Here is a 21,131-nt window from a genome sequence, read left to right on the forward strand (position 1 = left end):
TAATAAACAATCAACATATAATAATATATTTTTATCAAACATCTCTAAAATAGTTAGCTTAAAGAACTAGCTTAAATAGTTAGTTTATCAACAAATATTTTCAGCTATTCAATCCAACCAACAACTCCAACTAACAGTCATATGCCTAATAAAATCGAAGTGTTGTCATAGTAAAATAATATAAATTATCCGTATAAAAGAAACATAATATAGATATTTTCTAAAAAATACTCCGTATAAATTATATTATTATTTATGTGATTTATAAACAAAATATAAAGTAATTTTATTTTTAAAAAATAAATTTAATTCTTATATGCTACATTGCTACTCTATGGTTGTACAAAAATATATATAAAAAAATGTTTAGCATTAATTACATCGTAATTAATACTTAACAAAGTAATTTTATTTTAGAAAATAAAGATTTTTTATATATATACAACTCTATTAGTGGTATATATCATTTTCCTTTTTATTAGGAACAATGATGGTTATAGTAATTAAATCCCAAGTGTTATTCCTATCCAATGCTTTTAATTAATTTGTAGCAACTTAAGCTATTTTTTATCACAAAAACTTGTATGTATCGATTCCATAGATGCAACTATTCATAAATGGGCCAAATAGTCCACAATCTATTTTTTAAAATTTTTTTAATACTTTTATACCAAATTTAAAACTTACAAGATCAAATTCAAGACTTACAAAGTCAAATCTAAGATTTAAACACTAATTTCAAGATTTAAGTTGATTTAATTTAATTCTTAAATTTGGTATTATAATTTCTTTTAAAAAAAATTTTCAATTTCAATACTAAAAAGACCAAATCCAAAGCTTAAATGACCAATTCCAATATTATATATTATCAAGGATCAACTCTTAAGATGAATTTTATTATACCTTACTCTTTTTTTTTTTTTATGAATTTAAAGGTGGTTTAAATTGCTAGTGATTAATGTCAACAAGATTACAATCTGCAATCCACTCAGGATCACCATCTAACCACACCTAATCAGTCACACCAGTAATTACCATCGGGCGAGCCTGTGAATTACATTCAGGGTAACAAAAATCAAAGAAATTATAAAAAAAAAAAAAGTAAAAAGTGTTGAAACAAAGTAAAGGAAGCCATGAGCTCTTAATTGATCATTATTTGAATTACATTGAAAATTTTCGTATGGAAAAATCCTGCCAAGGGAAACTAATTTCATTCTATTGATGAAATAATTAACACGTTGAGATGAGTCTCGGTAAAAAGTAGTAGGATTTGAATAAGAATTAAGGAAAGTGATCCTCTTAACTCAAGCAAATGCTTGTTCTTTCTGCACCATTTTTGTGGTTTTACAACACAATATTTTTGATAATTGATATCCAAATTAAGATACACTTTCAACATCTCTACTTGACAAAACCATTTAGCAATATCAAATTCTTACAAGTTACTTCACATGGCTGTTAAAATGTATTGCAATGTAGCAAAAAAAATTGTTGTAAAATCCATATTTATTGTATAACAAAACTGTTCTAATGAAATGATCTACCAGAGTTTGGAACATATTTCATCCACTATGTATAATATTTGTATAACATGAGCATAAGGGTCCCATATATCAGAAATTATTGTGCGAGACGGTATCACCGTAAGACACTCTCCACACATGGGTTGAATAGCACAATTAACATAATTATTAACACATAAATTTCATATTTTGAGGTTGTTTCATCGAGAAACTGTCTCTCACAAGAATAGCTCCCCACATATTAATTTAAAAAGTAAAACCGAACATGACATAACTATGCACCAAGGAAAGTCTACTTTGCGCCAAGCTTTGCTATTATACTGTTTTGTCAATTCCATGTACTCTTACAACAAGCTATTTACAAAAATAATTAAATTATGGCATTAGAGGTCATTATAAATTTTAATCTTTTTGCTAAATATTGTCAAAATCATTACACTCTAGTATCCAACAATAATTACTTGATCTGAATACTTTGGACGTTGGTTTCTTTCTAAAGTTATAAATTATTTTCAATAGTAACACCAAAGAATATTTTGAATCTAATTCATCTAAAAATTAGCAAGAAGTATTCAATCTAATTCTACATTTATATATTCACACTATTCATATTAAATTTTTTTTTGAAATGACACTATTCATATTATTAAATACCAAACATTTAGTCTATTAACTATTTAAAGCTATCCAAACCCTGCCCCCAACTCATAAATCCAAAAAAATAAGTCAATATCCTTACACAGTAATTGAATTTAGATGAAAAGAGTGGTATTTTCTATTTATGTTCAAACAAAATTCCATAAATTTTGGAACAAGTAGATAGAGTCATATAATTATGACACATACATGGGTAATGATCTAGCTATATTGTACTAAAAGTTGCAAAATTCCTGTGCATGCATGCATATCTGCTTAATAATCTCCAATCAAACAAAACAACCATTCAATTCATTCCTTACCATTCATTGAACAAACCATTTTCATCTCCTCAAATTAAGCTCCCATCACAAAACTTCCCCATCTCTCTCTTCCTTCCTTTCTCTCTCCTAGAGAGAAAGCCATGGAAGAAGATGACGAAAAAATCACCACCACCAATGCGATTGTCTCCGTCATCTTCTTTCTCTTTCTCTCCACCATAAACGCGGCCAATGCTCAAGACAATGCAGCCATAATGATGAAACTTGCTAGCTCCTTCAAACCTCCTCCTCCAACATGGATAAGTAACAACAATCCATGTAAATGGCAAGGCATAACATGTGATAATTCAGGACAAGTTATCTCAATTAGCCTAGCATCCAAGTCTATCTATGGAACGTTACCTTCAGAATTAGCTCAACTATCAAACCTACAAACTCTTTCTCTCCAAAATAATCACCTTACAGGCCCTATTCCACCCTTATCTAACCTAACCCAACTTAGAGAAGTTTTTCTTGATGGGAATTCTTTCTCTCAAGTTCCATCTAATTTTCTTCAAGGTCTTCCAAGTCTTCAATCCTTTAGCATTAATGACAACCCTTTACAAAGTTGGTCTATAACTTATGGTTTGATCGAGTCGTCCTCTCTTCAACAGTTTTTTGCCTCTAATACAAGCTTAATTGGGTCCATTCCTGACATTTTTGGGTCATTACCTAGCTTAAAAAACCTAAAACTCTCATACAATAATCTTACAGGTTTCTTACCTTCTTCTTTTGCTGGATCAGGGATTCAAAATCTTTGGATTAATAACCAAAAACAAGGACTAACTGGAGTCCTTGATGTATTAGGTAACATGCCTAATTTAGTACAAGTTTGGGTTCAAGAAAATGATTTCGTTGGTCCGATACCTGACCTTTCACAGTGTACTTCACTTTTCGATATCCAGCTAAGGGATAACCATTTAACTGGGGTTGTACCACCTTCATTAACTAATCTTCCTAAGTTACTGAATATCTCTATGCAGAATAATAAACTTCAAGGGCCTATACCAGTTTTTAAGGGAGATGTACAAGTTAACCTAGGGTTTACTAATTCCTTTTGTAGAAATACACCTGGTCCTTGTGATCCTCAAGTTACAGCCTTACTTGATATAGTAAGTGCCTTGGGTTACCCTAATGAGTTAGCTGATTCTTGGAAAGGAAATAATGCTTGCCAAAATTGGGCTCATATAACTTGTGATTCTAATGGGAAGGTATCAGTTATAAATTTCGCTAAGAAAAATTGGGTTGGTACTGTTTCACCATCCTTTGCTAGTCTTACATCATTAACTTCCATCATTCTGAATAATAATGGGTTAGTTGGTAAAATCCCAGATGTTCTGACTAGCCTTAATATGCTACACAAGTTGGATCTTTCTAACAATAACTTAACAGGGAAAGTACCTAGTTTTGGCAAATCTGTGGAGGTTATAACTGATGGGAACCCTTTTATAGGCACAAATGTTGATACTACTGGCTCCTTAAGGTCTCCTCCTGGTTCAGGTGATTCATTGCATTCACCTAAACCAAACCTTTCACCTTATGAAATCATGGGGATAGTTATTGGTGTTTTAGTACTATTCATAGTTGCAGGATTCCTCTTATATCCATATTTCAAGAAATGGTTGTTTAAAAGAATATATAGCTCAAAACCAACGCCTTTTGGCAAGCCAATAATAGGTCATAATTCTCAAGGAAGTCCAATGGATAAAAGTAATATGCTCAGTGAACATAATGTGTATAGTTATGGTAATAACTTTCCCATTGAATTGCTTCGTGAAGTAACCGATAATTTTGATGATAAGAACATTCTAGGCCGAGGTGGGTTTGGGATTGTTTACAAGGGAGTTCTTCAAGATGGGACCCAAATTGCAGTTAAAAGGATGGAATCTAATGTTGAAGGTACTAAAGGGAAGAGTGAGTTTGAGGCAGAGATCGCGGTTCTTTCAAAGGTGAGACATAGACATTTAGTGGCACTTCTAGGATATTGTATCAATGAGAATGAAAGGATTGTGGTTTATGAGTGTATGTCCCAAGGAACATTAGGACAACATTTATTTGAATATGATGAAATGGGAAGGTCTCCTCTTACATGGAAGCAAAGAGTTGTGATTGCTTTAGATGTAGCTAGAGGGGTTGAATATCTTCATAGCTTGGCACAGCAAAGTTTTATACATAGGGATTTGAAACCTACAAATGTACTTCTCGGAGATGATATGAGAGCTAAAGTTTCAGACTTTGGATTAGTGAAAAGGGCGTCTGATCAAGGGAAGTATTCATTGGAAACTCGTTTAGCAGGAACGTTTGGCTACCTTGCACCTGAATATGCAGGTAAATAAAGCTCATTTCCCCCCTTGAATCAAATTTTTGCATTTTTTTTCTTTTTGTACTATAATAATTAGGCATAAAACAATAAACACAAGATTTATGGAGGTTCATTCAATGTAAGCTACGTTCTCCCTAGGTTCTAGTTTGATGAAAAACAATGGAGTTTCAACTTTCAATAACTCAAAATGAGTACAATGGAAAATTTGCAATTGAGTTGAAAAGCTTTTTAACGGTTTATATTTAGGCTAAAAGGTTTAACCCACAAATTAAACATGTAACATTTCACGCTAAAAACATAGTAAACATGCGTTAGGTACGTGCTTGTTCAAGCTACCCATGTGCTCGTTTGAGCACGAGTAACAAAACAAGCTAAAGACTTCCCATGAGCATGTGCCCATTCAAGCGTTCAAGCAATGACAATGCTCATTCAGCAAACATCTGCTTGTGTCACCTTCAAACTCACTGCCCTTTGGCTCGTTCAAGCAAGTCTCATGCTTGTCTGAGTATTCGTCCTTCATGCCATAGATGATGCCCTTTAAAGCCTTATGCTCACACATGAGTCATACGAAAACTCAAGTCACTGTATAGAAATAGACTTTGAACTCAACGCTAAATTAGAGATGTGAATTCTGTATTTGAGTGATCATATCCGTGTAACATTCAAGAACTTAAGTTGCACTACACTGCACTTCCAAATATAGAAGTGCCTAGTAAAGCACCCCATTTTCCATCTACATTCTTTTTATATTATTTTTAAGTGTAGTGAATACTAATATTGTACTAAGCTTTCTATTCTATACCAAATTATTATTTACACTATATAAATTCAAATCTTTCCTAAGCAACTCTTAACTTTTGAATGCAGCCACCGGAAGAGTAACCACCAAAGTAGATGTATTTGCATTCGGAATAATCCTAATGGAATTAATAACCGGAAGAAAAGCACTAGACGAAAGCTTACCAGAAGAGCAATCACAACTAGCAACCTGGTTTAGAAGAGTCCTAATCAACAAAGACAGCATAAGGAAAGCCATAGACTCTAACCTCGAAGCAGATGATGAAGAAATCTTTGAAAGTATTTGCAAAGTGGCTGAGCTAGCAGGGCATTGCACGGCTAGGGAGCCCCTCCAACGCCCTGACATGGGTCATGTTGTTAACTTACTTTTGCCTCTAGTAGAACAATGGCGGCCCACTGAGCTAGAAAGCGGCAATGGCATTGATATAGATATGAGTCTTCCTCATATTCTTCAGAAATGGCGTGCTGGTGAGACTGCAACTTCGAGTGGTTACAATGACGATAATAGTAGAAATTATCATTCTACTGCTCCTACAACTCCTACTATGGGCCTAAGCTTTAATAACATTGATGCTAGATGATGAGAACATTATAATTCATATAATGGATGTATAATAGAAGTGGCATTCCTCAGAAATGAGAGGAAAATTCATGTTATGTTTTGATTGGACATGGGAGTCAAGAGAACAACAAAGAGGGGGGGATAGGAGGGGAGAAAAACAGAGGAAATTTCATGTTATGATTGTATGTTGACATCTTTTGATTTCAAGTGCTATGTTTTGTACGTAGGCAATGTATTGTCATGTTGACACCTTGCTGTCCTTGTGAAATATATTCACTACATAATTTGTTTTGCTACATGAATTTGTACCTACAAAGGCTTATAATCGCGAGATTCAATTAACAATTTGCATGAAAAATAAAAAAATGGTAACATTGTTCTTTCTCAAGTTAATCTAGCTCAATTATCTTCTGGCAAGATAAGTTTCGCTCTCTTAACTTGTAACTAGAATATCAGATATGATCATGACTCAAAGATTTTGTGAGTACATAAGTTTGCCTTTCTTAACTCGTAAGATCACTTGTGACGATGACTCCAAATATAATAACTTGGGTGATTCTATGATACTGTTCATAACCACAATTTATCCTAGTGACCCAGTAATTGCAAACTACAAACTATGTCTCGTTGTAGTACAAGGACTCGATGTCATAAAAAATATATTTACAATTGTTTATTTACCCTGTTTTTTTTCTCGTACTTTCAGCATACAAAACCCTGGGGTTTTATTTGGCTACGCACATTTCTCCTGCCCTCTCCCTCGAGTGGGCGCAGGTATGATCTGTCCGCTACCTCTTTCTCACGGACCCTGACTTTTTGCAAGATGCTGGGTTGATGACCATGACTTTCAACATAGAAAACGCTCATAATAGATTCACAACATAAAATATTGACCAGTAAGATTTTCAGTACATTCATCCAAAGTATCATGAACCAAATTTTAACCTATCTTCTAAAATATATTTTATGAGTAGAGGATAGGCTAAGGGAAGGGAAAAGGCCAATGAAAATCAAACCCAACCTTAATCAGAAAAAATGATACATGTTCCAATTGATACAACACTCAATTCTCACCCACCCTTCCAAATTTAGTTATACAATTATTAGCTCAACTTGCATTATTAACAGGAATATTTTTCAGTATGATACATGTCATATGAGCACAAAGCATAAATGCAATGTCAAAATTCTGTTCTCATGATAATGCAAGATTCTTTTGTTTTCTTAGTATAATTAATCACAGGGCTCTACAAATTTATCCAGAGTAGGAACATTTCCCCAGGAGTTGATTACTCTTGACAACACCATATATTATTAGCAGCAACTCAATATTGTTAATCATTTCAACACATTCATGAACATAAACCCAAAACTCTATTGAGTTATTCCGAATCAATAATGCAGTGAATTATCCTCGTTACAAGTACCTATTCAGTTCTCAACCTCTTCTATTAAGTTACATACCTAGTAAGTTACAGGATCATAAATTCAATTTTTATTCGGATATTTCATGATATACCACTGAGTTTCTTTGAAATTCACCATATACCACACAAAATGTTTTAATTCAACATTTACCATTGAGTTTTCGTCCGTTAGCAGAGAATACCATTAATGACAACTGCCGTTAGTGTGCCGTGGTAAATTATTAATTCACCATATACAATTAATTTATTTTTTTTTGCGTCAAATACCATTTTTTTAAAAAATATAGCCGTTGGAATTGTGATAAACACAAGAAATGTCATACAAACCAAATAATTAACATTTTGTTCAAAAACAACTTGACACTAAACACTGTTCACCAAAAAAATACCAATATAAACATTGTTTCTAATCAGTTTCTTAACTGCAATACCATGCAATTGTCTTCCAAATTTCAGTGCCTTTTCTTCTCCGCACGCCTTCAAAACACTACATATAGTATGTTCATTCAAAAAATATCTGTTGACCAGCATTCGTGATAGCAGTGAGAGCGCTTTCTCACTGTAACCCTGTTGCGAGCAAGAAGTGATCATCGTAGTCCAAGCAACTATATCCCGCTTGTTTATCCTATCAAAGATTCGTAAAGCACTTTGAAATTCACCAGATTGTGCCTAGAAATACAAGGTACCACTTTCTACAATCAAATTGCTCCATCTACCTTTGATAATACAAGCATGAACTTGCTTGCCTAGCTCATAATTCAGCCTCTTTCCACACAAAATCAACACACACGCACACACATACATCCTCCCATTTGCTTCAATACCTGACTTCATAAACTCTTAAAAAACCAAATTTCAAATACCCATTTTGCATTGCAGTCCAAAAAGCAACACTTCGTTTAAAGATTTCATCGAACACCTTACGGGCTTCCTCGCACTTCCCAAATCTCAAATATCCATTAATCAAATTATTATCTACAAACATATACTTTCATTTAACTCTTCAAAATGAAATCATGTACCACCTTAATTTCTTTCAATTTAGAACGTGATTGAAGGCAACAAATCAACCAAAATGGATCGTGTTCAACCCTATCACAGACTCGTGTTCCGAAAATTCAGCAACTAGGTTTTCAGCTATCGTCAGAATTAACGCAAAAAGTGGTATTTGACGCAAAAAAAAAAATCAATGGTATATGGTGAACTAATAATTTACCACAAATGGCACACTAACGGCAGTTGTCATTAATGGTATTCTGTACTCACGGACGAAAACTCAATGGTATATGGTGAATTAAAACATTTTGTGTGGTATATGGTAAATTTCGAAGAAACTCAATGGTATATCATGAAATATCCGAATTTTTATTTGCTTTTTTCCTTCTTTCTCTAACCCTTATTCTACATGAGCCTTTTAGCCTCTATGTATATTATACAATACACACTGTGTTTGAAAAATGACTTCTGCCTTTTTGCTTTTTGGTTGATTAAACAATCAAAAAAAATTTAGTAATCCCGGCAAACAACTTGAGTAGCTTTATCATTAGCTTTTGACCTATTTTTTCACTAATAAACAACCTAAAGCAAATAAATTAATTTTTAACATTTCCTTGACAATGGCTTAAAAGTTAGCAAATCAGCCAACACTTTTGGATAACCAACTAAAAACCATGTACCAAATAAACTCATAATTCCAAAAGTATTTCTTTCTTTTATTATGCATATGATACAAATGAAAATAAATAAACTCTAGATAATCCTAGTAAATACGAAATACACTGTAGGTTGAGAATCACAAACCATGTGGCTCGAAATAACCATTGTAAGTGTATTTGGATGAAAAACTTAAAAAGGCTAAACCGCATTGATGTAGATATGACAAACAAAGTAAAGTAAAATCCTATATTTTTGACGAAAAGACTAGAAGGTTGAAACCAGATCAAGGAAAAGATTGAAAAAACATGACAAACATAACATCCCAGGAAGCAGGGCCAAAAAAAACAATGACATTAGACATGCATTCTCCAAAGATAAGAAAGACATAAAAAAAACTTAGGAGCTAACAAGAATTATATAAGTACGTATATTCATATTTGCTTAAGCCAGGCGAAGCTACAAAAAGCAATTTAACATGCATTAAATAAACAATTAATCTCTAAGGCTAACAAATTGGCTCTGCTCTACAGCCAAAACTCTTGTTTTCCTTTCCCCTTTTATCTCTAATCACATGATTACTTTGGCAATTGATAAGAATTATCTAGGAGAAACTAAGTCTGTCGTCTCTATTTTCGGGTATATGAGACAAGAACAATTGGGAAACAGTAAACTTAAGGACACTCAAGTTCTCAAAAGTATGGGCATACATATCCACATCCAATACTCGCACCAGACTCTTAACCTATGGAAGAAAGAATTCGCACCGGCAGCTTTCAGGACATGCAAAGCTTCACAAGCTTACATGCCTTGAGACTTTATAGTTTGTGTATTTATAGGTCAATATTTTTCCGTGATGGACTGAGTGTGATACTGTGATACATCATTTGTCAAAATGTGATCTTTCATTTTGTCAGAATTTGCTGTTTACTTTCACTAAATGCTATCACCAAACCCGAGATCATACTGGTTCATAAACCAGAACATGAAGCTGAAATTTTCTAACAAAGGGTACAGTTTCTATTATCAGTGTCACAGTGTGTAATAAAAACAAAATTCCCCGAATTTTTAATAAAGTGAGGCTCAATGTGACGGATCTTAGTGTTTTCTTGAAGGGGAGAAAAAGTCATAGCATACTACATTTAAAAAGCGTATCAGTTTCATAAGTGTTTGTTTCCATTAAGCCTCTCCTCTCCTTTCATAGCAAACGCATGTCAGATTATCAAAAGGCCTAAATCTTATATAAAACTGAAACACAATTAACCCCAGTTTCAGCAAACCATTGCGTAACATATTGAAGTAAATATTCAAAGATGATTTATGAAGAAAACTCCACTACGCATACCTCATATCATGAATTTGTAAGGTTTCAATATGTATCAAGATTACTCAAAATACAAAACAAAAGATTGACGCCTATAGGAATTGTAGAAAGTGTGTACATGTGCAACAAAGATTGTGACAAGCTGAAACTTGTTAAATAAGTATTATAACAGAATCAAAGTGCATTACATAGCAACAAGCCTAATGAACTTTGGTTAAAAGAAAAACCTTTACAAAGGCATCCTTTCCAGGAGTCTCTAAGAAAACAAAGAGCGGCTTTTGTTGCGTTCCAGTCGTGCTTCCCTCTGCAAAAGAGAAAGCTTTTTGCAAGGATTTAAAGAATGTCACACTAAGCACACACAAAGTTGAATAAAAATGTGATTACAAGACAAATGGAAAGGAATTCACTTTGATATTTCTTTCAATTGTTATTTGTCTCTCCACTTTCAAAGGAACTTCTCTAGATAGAACAATGAAGCTATGTCCACTGGTGATAGGGTTGGGATTCAAACATGGTCGGGTCAAATGGCTCATTTGTTCATCTAAATTAAATTTCGCTAAAATGACTAAAGAGAAACAGAGAGGATCAGTGATCGATCAAATACACAAGGTTTCAACTTTCAACTTCCAAAAATTGATCATATCTCATAGTGAATTTTACTTAATATTCCTAAGTAGCGTTGTAGGGGAAGTATCACAAAAGAAAAGTGTATGTAAGTCTACAATCATTTATCATGTTTTCAATCAACTAAATGTTGCAAAAGAATCTTCAAGTTCCCATTTGCTGTTCATCAAGCAAAGAGTCTATTGTCATCCATACAACGAAATATAGATACATACTTGTGATTTGTATTGTTTTCATTTATATCATTTGTAATGCATGCTAATTAGAAATACAGTATACAATCCACCAATCACACCTACTTCTGAAACCTAAAAGCAAATCAGAGGAAAAGAATGTTACCTCCTTCCTCTTGCATTCCTTGTAGACAGCAAAGTATTCTTGACATTTACTCTTGTCACTGTTGTATTGTTCCAAACCTGGGTATTCTAACCACATATTAATCTTGATTAACAGCAGAAAATTTCACAAACTTAAGCTAAACAAATTCTAAACCTACAAACATCAAATTTCCAATATAAATCTGATAGAAATCTACTATCTAGCCACTAAATCAATTAACTTAATCTAACAATTCTAATCAGACATCAAAGTGAAAATCAAAGCGAATGTCGAAAAAATTAAATTTTTAGGTTGAATGTTGCAAGAATTAATGGCAAAACGAAAAGATAAAAGGGAAAGGAAAGACTAACGAGCATACACTTGAGAGAAGCAGTTTGCTGAGGAAAACAAGGAGAATCAGAGATTTTAGCTGCACTCGGATATGGAAGCGAATCTGCTTTCGACGCCATTTACGTTACTTTTTTCTTCTCTTCTTCGCGTGCCAAAGTTTCTCAATTTTGTTCGTCTAGTAGTTTCTTTCCTCTCATCTTTTTGTTTCACAACTAAATTTTAGAAAAAGTGATCAAATCTTAAAATGTCAATATTACCCATTAAAATAGATTTGTCAATATTTAACCAAATCCAAACAATATCCAAAACCGACTAAAATTTTATTATTATTATTATTATTATTATTATTATTATTTGTCATAATTTTTATATTTCAAGTCAATTTTTGCATTTTGAATACATATTTTATTGTCGAAACTTTAAAAGTGGTATAATAACTCATCTATATACTAAAAGTTAAAAGAAAAGAAAAAAAAAACTATTTTACTTACAAAAAATTTAACATGAAAACCGTAGCAAGTACTGTTAAAAATAATATATTACGTTAACTTATTTCTTTTATAATTTGTACTTTTTAATTTTATGGTTAACTTAAAAAAAAAAAAAATCCTTACACCATAAAACTAATAAGTTCAACCCCTATCTGATCAAAAACACCATAAAAGAATCAATGTTGTTTGAATTTAAAAAAAAAACGTCCAAAATGCAAACAAAAACTAAAAATCATATAATATTTTACTTACACTCAAATAAATAAATTGATAAATTAGTTTGAGTAAACGAATAAATCTTCCATTATAGCATAGATACAAACCACGAGTTTCTCTTTTAGTTGTGAAATTGACAAATTATTCTCATCTAATTTGACAATAAAATCTAACTCCGAACTTTCATATAGCTTGAAATCAGAATCATTGAAAAGAAACAAAACTTGAGCTATAATTTATTTATCTCTTTGAGTTTACACCATATAACTTAATTGTGTGTAAGTTTTTTGAATCATATGATACAAACTCAAAGAAACAGATTGAGTATTGACTGAAAGTCTTTATCATCAAAAAGTAGTTGTTTGTGCACCAATACTTTTTGGCTGCCATCAACAAGGAGACCTTTGGGTTCCGAAACAAGGCCAAGAGTTAATCTTGTCAGTAGGAGGTGAGTATCAAACCCTTATCAATCCGGTGAAAACGAAAGTCCTTCAACTGCTAGGCAACCACACGATACTCACCAAGGTCTTTACGGTGGTAAATTAATGGGATTTCTAGAGAGTTTGGAGTTGGTGAAGGATTTCTTATCTTCCGGTGAATCTTCATCCCACGAGAATAATTGTTATTCCTTGTCAAACGTGATCTTGATGCATTTGGACACCCAGATAACACTGCTCAAAGCCTCAAACTCTGCAACCTGAATAAAACATGTCCCTTGATCAACCTCGCAACTCTTACTACAATTCCTCGAGTCCTTGCAAAATTTAAGCAGTTAAACAAATCAGATTGGAACATTAAAAGGTCAAGGAAAATTATGGAATTGAGATCAGGAATGCTATTGAACTCACCAACATTGCTGCTGATCGCGGGGATGAAATAGTTGATACTGAAATATCCAAGTGCTATGAGACATGGGACGATATTATATTGCAAGGCCCGACTCTTACAGCAAGCATAACAGACCTCTGGAACGATTTCACCTTTTGTCGGTACTATTACTAGTTATGAAGCTAGCATCATACATTCATACCTGTAAGGCTGTAACTTGCTCCTTCATAGGTGAGCGAGGACACGCCCATACAAATTTGGATTGCTGCTTAAAATGCCTTAATAATGGTAACCCTCAAAACCCGCATAATTGATTCCAGAAAGTGCACTTAAATTCTCGATCTATACTCGAACTACCATTTTTTTTTCAGATAATCTAGTAACAAACTTTGACAAAAACTTGACCAATATAATCAAGAAATGAAAATCTTGAAATCTGCCAATTTGATATTAGATAGTATTACATTATAACCATGCCCGGAGAAGATTGGAAATTGTGCAACAGTTTCTTTTGACGACTATTCTATTATCATCATACCCAGTGCATCATACCATGGAAACTATGATCAGAGTCTGAGGAGGGAAGGAATGTGGCAACTCATACCCATAAAGAAGGATGCGGTCAAAGATTCATTTGGCTCGAGAAAGATCAAGTATACATTGCAAAAACAATGTACTAATTAACAAGCAGACCTTCTGAGAAGCTCGAAACCTTTATGTTCTTTATCATCCTTAGAGAAAATCATTATGCTGGTAGAAAGGGAGTGGCCCTGACAAAAAGCTTGACTTAGATAACGTGCAACTCCATTAGAAATCACGGGTATCCTTCCAATTGCGATGTTGTATTAAAGTAGACCGTAATCCATTAACAAATCAACTCTACTACGACATCTATATCATTGTCCATTTCTAATTAGCCCAAAGCATTTGCCTCTCACAAAAGTTTTGGATTCAACAAAACCAAGACTCTTAACCAATTTCCCTGATATGTAGATTGATTTAGTGAATACAACCAAGTTGAAGAAAGATTCAGAACCTTCCTATCATGAATTGAGATTCTAATAATAATTTGGTTGAATCACTTGAATAAAAGAATACTTCAGAACCAATTTCCCTGATTGATTTCTAGTATGGTAGCTTTCTACGCATCTTCAAGCTTATAACATTAATTGACTAACCTTTCCATAGAGCCACCATAACAATTGTAACCCATGTTCTATATAAAGACCTTAAAATGGATAGAAACAGTATAGCATGATGCGCTAATCTCCTCATGAATCACGAGTAAAAAAAGCAAATTATGGTCACTTTAGAGCAACATTTGAGCGAATTACAAATTCTAAAAGTGAATGTACATAAATCATGTCTCAAACTCTCAATGAAAACATCCATCAACTATAAGCTTATTATTCCGAATTTGATGGGCATCATTCAAAAAACAACCAAATATCCTCATCACATCCCTTACTCCCTAGTCCCTATGCACAAAATGCAAGTTATCCAATAATGTTCGATAATTCTTCATGCACATCGAAACATCCTTCTTCCTAAACTCCTCAAGAACCTCCAATGCATCATTACCCCTTCCATCCCTACACATCTCCTCCAACAAAGTCCGATACGTCAAAAAATCCGGCTTCATTGAATTCTCCAACATGTCGTGCAAGACCTTAACTGCGTCCTCAAACTTCCTTTCCAACGCCAAACTACAAACCAAAACCATATACGAACTACTTGTTGGCACGAATTCTTTCTCCCTCATCTCCTTAAAAAATCCAAACCCTTGCCAAACCCTCCCTTTCTCACAACACCCTTTAACCAAATAACTAAAACTAAACTCATTTGGCTCACATCTATACAAACCCATCTCTCGAAAAACCCGAATTGCCTCATCCACCTGTAAACACTTGGCATACGCCTTGATTATCATATTCAACACATAAGTATCAGGCACAATACCAAGTACCTTCATCTGCTTATTCAAGGATCTCACAGAATTTAAATAAACATAACTAACATTCAACTTATTGAACCTCTTAAGCAAAACATTGAATAACAAAGCAAAAGTATGTAAATTAGGTTTACAATCAGGGGCAGGTTCATTTAACATTTTCTTGTAAACATCAAAAGCACGCTTAAATAAACAACGATGAGAACAGCAGAATTTAATCAATGAATTGTAAAGAGGGAGGGTAACAGGACAAGCACCAGCAAGAACCTCTTCTAGAAGGGCTTCAGCATGACGATGACGGCGACCCGAAATGGAAATCTGGATCATGGTTAGGTAAGTGGAGGAATCGTGGGTGAACCCACGTTGATGAGAAGTCCAACGGAAAATATCGTAGGCTAAATCCGGGTCGGATTGGGAGGTAAGAGCATGATTGACATCTGAAGATGTGAATCCGGGTTTGAGGTATTGAACCCAAGCTAAGAATTGTTGTTCGCATGGGGTTTGGGTTTTAGAGAAGTGGGTTTGTGGAAGTGGTGTTGAGAAATGGCGGAGAGAGAGAATCGGACGGAGAGTTGTAGTGAGTGCGCGGCGGAGGAGGGTGGTTGTCATGGTGGTGTAAGGATGGAGATGATAGAAAGTTCTAGAAGTGTCAATTTGGAGGTTTTGTGAAAGATAGTTGTGAAATCGATGATTTGGGTTTAATGAAAATTGAGCACTTTGCTTTGATGGATCCCCATAGGATTGAGACTAGGTTTATGTTCATGTTTTTAACTCCTAATAACATTAGTAGTTTTATTTAATAAATTATTAACAAAATTAATGGATTTATTTAAAGATAACCCCTTATAAGTTACAATATTAATCATTTTATTTAACTGAACTGCTAATAATGTCAATAATTTGATAGTTTGAGGTTCTTACTTGACATAAAACTCATAAAATATCTTTTATTTTTTCAATAGAAACATATCCAATATATTATTCTTTGACTCTAAAGAAAATCCCTCTTCTTTTACAATTTACACCCTTCCAAATAGTTTAAATATTTCTCCAATTTTAAAAGAGCTTAACTACACTTTCACTCAAATTTTATGGAGTATGCAGTTTATAATATACGAGCATAATTTTTCTCCTAACTCATATGCCGTGAATGTATTGTGTGATGCTTGTACTTGCATAGTATGTGCTATAGGAAGATTGATTGTTATACAATGTCATTTTTTAAGAAAATGGATTTCTTATATTTATTGGTGTGTTATCTATCGGGATGGTGTATTATTAGTGGGGTAGAGGTGATGTTCGTTATTGTTAGATATAAGATGAAATGTGTTGGAATTAGGAATAATTTGATGACTTCGACTATGTAATCTCATCAAAGCATGATTACTAACGATAACGAGCAGTGCAAGACTACTAGCGTGTATGTAATCGTTCGAGCAGGTGTTACCGGACAGTGCCTTGTTCGATCTTTTGTTTCATCGATGTGTCCTATGGTCCCTAATCGATTCCTAACCTTGCTATATTTGTCCTTTGATTTTGTCTTAGTCAGAATTAGGGTTATTAAAAAAAAATCCGACCCATTTGACTCAATCCGTCGACCCACAATATAAATGGCGGGTCAATTCAAAAAAAAATGTTAGATACACAGGTCGAATACTCAATCCATCTTAATCGAGTCGGGTCATGGGCTGAAATTTAAATAAAACGGGTACCCGATGACCCGCTTAAAAAATAAATAAATATTCCCTCCGTTCTTTTTTTATCTTCCACATTATTATAATGGGTAGTTTCAAAAGTTCATCCACTTTAGAATACTTTCTATTTTTAGAAAGTTTTTATCTCACTTTTACCCTTTAAAACCCCCTTTTCTTTTAATGTACTCATTTTATTTTATTTATAATTATTTCTCTCTCATACTTTCAATACAATCATTACTTCACACTACTATTTAATTAAAATAATATCCACTACAACCTCATACTTCCAATACAATCATTACTTCACACTACTATTTAATTAAAATAATACCCATTACAACCTAAAGATTTTATCTTCCTTAATATGTGTGAAAAACTCAAAGTGGAAGATCAAAAAAGAACGGGGAGTACTAGTTAAAAACTAAGCTTAAAAAATGTTAAAACGACAAGACTCAATAATATAATTTAACTCTTTCTACTGGATTGGTTGAGTTCTCTGGCCTTTGCAAGACCATGATCGAGATGATATGTGGACGACAAGGCTTAGTTTCAACAAGTACTTGATGCACATTACAAATATAAATTAATCAATGAATTATAAATTAATGGTATACATTACAAAAATATACTACTTTAATTTGTACAAGAAATAAGAACAACAATACGACAGTGAACGGGTTTGCTCCAAGAATTAAGACTTTTAAATGAAGTGGATACTCGGTGTCCCGATCCGACTTATTCGGGTATTCGAAATTTGGATATCCGTATTAATTGGGCGGAGACACGGGTCGTTAAAAATAATACCCGACTAATTAGATATACGGCTTTCCAGGTACTTGAAATATCGGGTACCCGCTAATAAACACCCCTAGTTTGAATGATGGGCTTGCTTAGTTGCTCTCCAAATTTTCATCACCGGTTCCATGATTGCTCATTAAGGTGTACCATGAATACCTTCTCTCAATCTATCCCAAGTGCATACTCCTTGTTAAACTTAAATAGCTTAATTAAATTGTGTAATTGATTAAGTTTTATTAGTTGTTAAACTTAATTCACCTATAATCCTAACAGTCTGATTACTCCTTCAAATATCATATACTTACAAAGAGGCCAAATTCAAAAATGAGTGTTTTACTGAATTCAATTAGACTATTTAGTTTAATTTAGAGCAATCTCATAGCGAGACAATGAAGTAAAAATTTGTGTTATATCTATTTCTCTATTGTCTTAAATTTTGTTATAAAATAACATAATTATTATAATAAAGTAACAACCATTAAAACCAAAGATAGTAAGTATTATAGAGTATGACTACCCATTTATCAAAAAATCCTCTCGTTTTGGGTGTAACCTACAAGAAAAAAAATAGACAACTAGAAAAATTAGATCCCGATCCTTAAATTTCGCCACCCTTTTCATTTTATCGCCATCCCCTTCAAATGAAATTACGAATTTGCCCCTGATTTTTAAAAAATTACAATTTTGTCACTCATTTCAAATTTCTTATTTATAATAATAATAATAATAATAATAATAATAATAATTATTATTATTATTATTATTATTATTATTATTATATCAATAACAATAATAATAATAATTAACTTTTTTATATTCTTCAAAAAGAATATAAATAAAATTAATAATAATAATATTATTATTAATTTTATTTATATTCTTTTTGAAGAATATAAAAAAGTTAATTATTATTATTAAATAATAATAATAATAATAAAAATAATAATAATAATTATTATTATTATTATTATTATTATAAATAAGAAATTTGAAATGAGTGGCAAAATTGTAATTTTTTAAAAATCAAGGGCAAATTCATAATTTCATTTGGAGGGGGGTGGCGATAAAATGAAAAGGGGTGGCGAAATTTAGTACTCCCTCCGTTCCTTTTTGATCTTCCACATTACTATAACGGGTAGTTTCAAAAGTTCTTCCACTTTAGAATACTTTCTATTTTTAGAAAGTTTTTATCTCACTTTTACCCCTTAAAATCCCCCTTTTCTTTTAATGTATCCATTTTCTTTTATTTATAATTATTTTCTCTCTCATACTTCCAATACAATCATTACTTCACACTACTATTTAATTAAAATAATACTCACTACAACCTCATACTTCCAATACAATCATTACTTCCTACTATTATATAATTAAAATAATACCCATTATCACCAAAGATTCTCTTTTTCTTAATCTTTGTGAAATACCCAAATAGGAAGAACAAATAGGAACGGAGTGAGTAACTCCCAATTAGATTGTTGATGTTATTTAATTACTTTTACTCCTACTACCGAATGCCGTGTTGTTGAACTACCGAGTTTTCTATCCGTTACTCCTACGACCCGGCAAAGCATTAGATTTTTTTCTAACGTTATAGAGTAGGCCATACATTCGGATAATGTCATTTCCTGCTAAAATACTTAATTAGTTGTACACTTCTAATAGTAGGAATAAATTACGTAGAAAAGATATGCCCTACGTCAACCTTTTAACCTTTTCCTTTTCAACATTTTCCTTTTACATATTATTATTATTATCATCTTTTGGGACCTACATATTTTTTTATAATTAAGACTTAGAATCTTCTTCATTACTTAAAATATAATTAAGAGTTTATTACTCAATTTAAAGGTTAGAATTGCTTGATAGATGAAAATAGGAAAATTTTTGAGGTTTTATTTTTTATTTTAGAATAGGTGTCAAAATCTTAAAATATGTAATTGAGAAAAATAATAGAAATGATCCTAATACCTCAATTTTCCAATTCCCAACTCTCTATTCCCAATTAGTACTTCTTTCATTCCAAAATACTTACAATATTTGCTTTTTGATGTTGTCCAATACACTAATTTAATTCTTAATATCTTTAGTTATGTATAATAAAAAATTATAAATGAGACGAGTCAAACAAGGTCTCACTTGACTACGTTTTAACTTATAGATTAAAAACTAATCACAAATTAAAGGTGATGAATGAATAGTGTCATTTTTGTAGTATTGCAACTAATTTAAAACGGTAGAAGTATTTTTTTCCTTTTGAAACATTTACTATATTAAATTTAGTGCTACTATTTATATTTCAATTTTATTCTATATGCTATAACTAGTATTCTAAAAATGTTATAGTCAAGTGATTTTGTTTAAATTATTTAATTGTATATTTTCACAATATTAAATTTTTGTAATTTTTTGTCAATACAAATTAAGATATAAATAATTAAAATTATATTATGAATTACATCTAAAAATAAAATGTACCAAGAATAATTGAATAAAAAATATCATGATAATTGTAACAATCTATTGGCAATAGAAAAATATACTACTACATTGTGTGGTAGTCGTACTAATTTAATTGACTTACTTCTCATCTACAAGTCTCCCACATGGCCCCATCCCTCCGGCTTAATAATGTCATTCAATGTCAAGTGCCCATTAACGGCTCCCAACTAGTACTCCATTCGTTTTTAAATGTTCTATCTATTTACTTTTTGCACAGTTTTCAATGTAAAATTTTAAGCATTAAGATTTCTAAATATGCATCATAAAAAATTATAAAAAATATATAATAAAAAAGTATACATTAAATCTAACAAGATCTCACATTGATATACTTTATCATAGATTTATGTCTTAAAAATCTTAATCAAATTTCTCTCTTTAAAATAAAATATTCTAAACGGGAAGAACATTAAAAAATGGAGGGAGTATTAATGTTAGGACAAACAATGCTTTTTGTCCCATTAATTGTTGCCTTGTTGGTAGAGTTGGTAATAAGCCGGTTAAAATTGAATTAATCAAATTAATTCGAACATGAATTGAAAATGAAATTGACAAAGTAAAATAAATGAATTTATTTTAACTGACTTCATTTAGGTTTAAATTTTTATATTTTTGTAATTCTAAAAATTTCTACCATAATATTCCTTTCCATTTTAACTTAAAATTGTTATTTCATACGAGCCATAGAAGTAGTCAAGTGCTCTCTTTTTTGATGGAATTTGTTACATTTGTTATTACATATGTTTATTATAAATTTTACTGGATTAAATTAAAGAAACGTAAAAAACA

At 32.2% G+C, this 21,131-nt stretch overlaps 3 protein-coding genes across 6 annotated transcripts; 1 reads left to right on the forward strand and 2 right to left on the reverse strand.

Moving 5' to 3' along the window:
• Window positions 1–1,775: 1,775 nt before the first annotated feature.
• Window positions 1,776–6,231, forward strand: LOC130813031 (receptor-like kinase TMK4). Its single transcript, XM_057678711.1, has 2 exons — window positions 1,776–4,807; window positions 5,670–6,231. The coding sequence occupies exons 1-2, from the start codon at window positions 2,584–2,586 to the stop codon at window positions 6,179–6,181; spliced, it is 2,736 nt and encodes a 911-aa protein (XP_057534694.1). The 5' UTR covers window positions 1,776–2,583; the 3' UTR covers window positions 6,182–6,231.
• LOC130813032 (cytochrome c oxidase-assembly factor COX23, mitochondrial) lies at window positions 5,937–12,094 on the reverse strand. 4 transcript variants are annotated; one of them, XM_057678713.1, is made up of 4 exons: window positions 11,888–12,094; window positions 11,530–11,606; window positions 10,794–10,885; window positions 5,937–6,074 (listed from the first exon to the last, which is right to left on the reverse strand). In XM_057678713.1, the coding sequence occupies exons 1-3, from the start codon at window positions 11,976–11,978 to the stop codon at window positions 10,823–10,825; spliced, it is 231 nt and encodes a 76-aa protein (XP_057534696.1). In that variant the 5' UTR covers window positions 11,979–12,094; the 3' UTR covers window positions 5,937–6,074; window positions 10,794–10,822. The 4 variants fall into 4 exon arrangements, with proteins under 4 accessions (XP_057534696.1, XP_057534698.1, XP_057534697.1 ...); XM_057678715.1 differs by having other exon boundaries at window positions 10,794–10,870; window positions 11,888–12,093; XM_057678714.1 differs by lacking the exon at window positions 5,937–6,074 and having other exon boundaries at window positions 10,594–10,870; window positions 11,888–12,093.
• A 407-nt stretch (window positions 12,095–12,501) lies between these two features.
• LOC130813034 (pentatricopeptide repeat-containing protein At3g25210, mitochondrial) lies at window positions 12,502–16,075 on the reverse strand. The gene is made up of 2 exons (XM_057678716.1): window positions 13,415–16,075; window positions 12,502–13,320 (listed from the first exon to the last, which is right to left on the reverse strand). The coding sequence occupies exon 1, from the start codon at window positions 15,952–15,954 to the stop codon at window positions 14,866–14,868; it is 1,089 nt and encodes a 362-aa protein (XP_057534699.1). The 5' UTR covers window positions 15,955–16,075; the 3' UTR covers window positions 12,502–13,320; window positions 13,415–14,865.
• Between the last annotated feature and the right edge of the window lie 5,056 nt (window positions 16,076–21,131).

The sequence above is a fragment of the Amaranthus tricolor genome, chromosome 5, assembly GCF_026212465.1.
Source record: "Amaranthus tricolor cultivar Red isolate AtriRed21 chromosome 5, ASM2621246v1, whole genome shotgun sequence".
Lineage (NCBI taxonomy): Eukaryota > Viridiplantae > Streptophyta > Magnoliopsida > Caryophyllales > Amaranthaceae > Amaranthus > Amaranthus tricolor.

Coding starts and splice junctions, on each gene's coding strand:
- LOC130813031 (XM_057678711.1), top strand. CDS start 2,584: ATGGAAGAAGATGACGAAAAAATCACCACCACCAATGCGATTGTCTCC. Junction 4,808..5,669: donor CCTTGCACCTGAATATGCAG/GTAAATAAAGCT, acceptor TTTTGAATGCAG/CCACCGGAAGAGTAACCACC.
- LOC130813032 (XM_057678713.1), bottom strand. CDS start 11,978: ATGGCGTCGAAAGCAGATTCGCTTCCATATCCGAGTGCAGCTAAAATC. Junction 11,607..11,887: donor GCAAACTGCTTCTCTCAAGT/GTATGCTCGTTA, acceptor TAGAATACCCAG/GTTTGGAACAATACAACAGT. Junction 10,886..11,529: donor AGGAATGCAAGAGGAAGGAG/GTAACATTCTTT, acceptor CCTTGCAAAAAG/CTTTCTCTTTTGCAGAGGGA.
- LOC130813034 (XM_057678716.1), bottom strand. CDS start 15,954: ATGACAACCACCCTCCTCCGCCGCGCACTCACTACAACTCTCCGTCCG.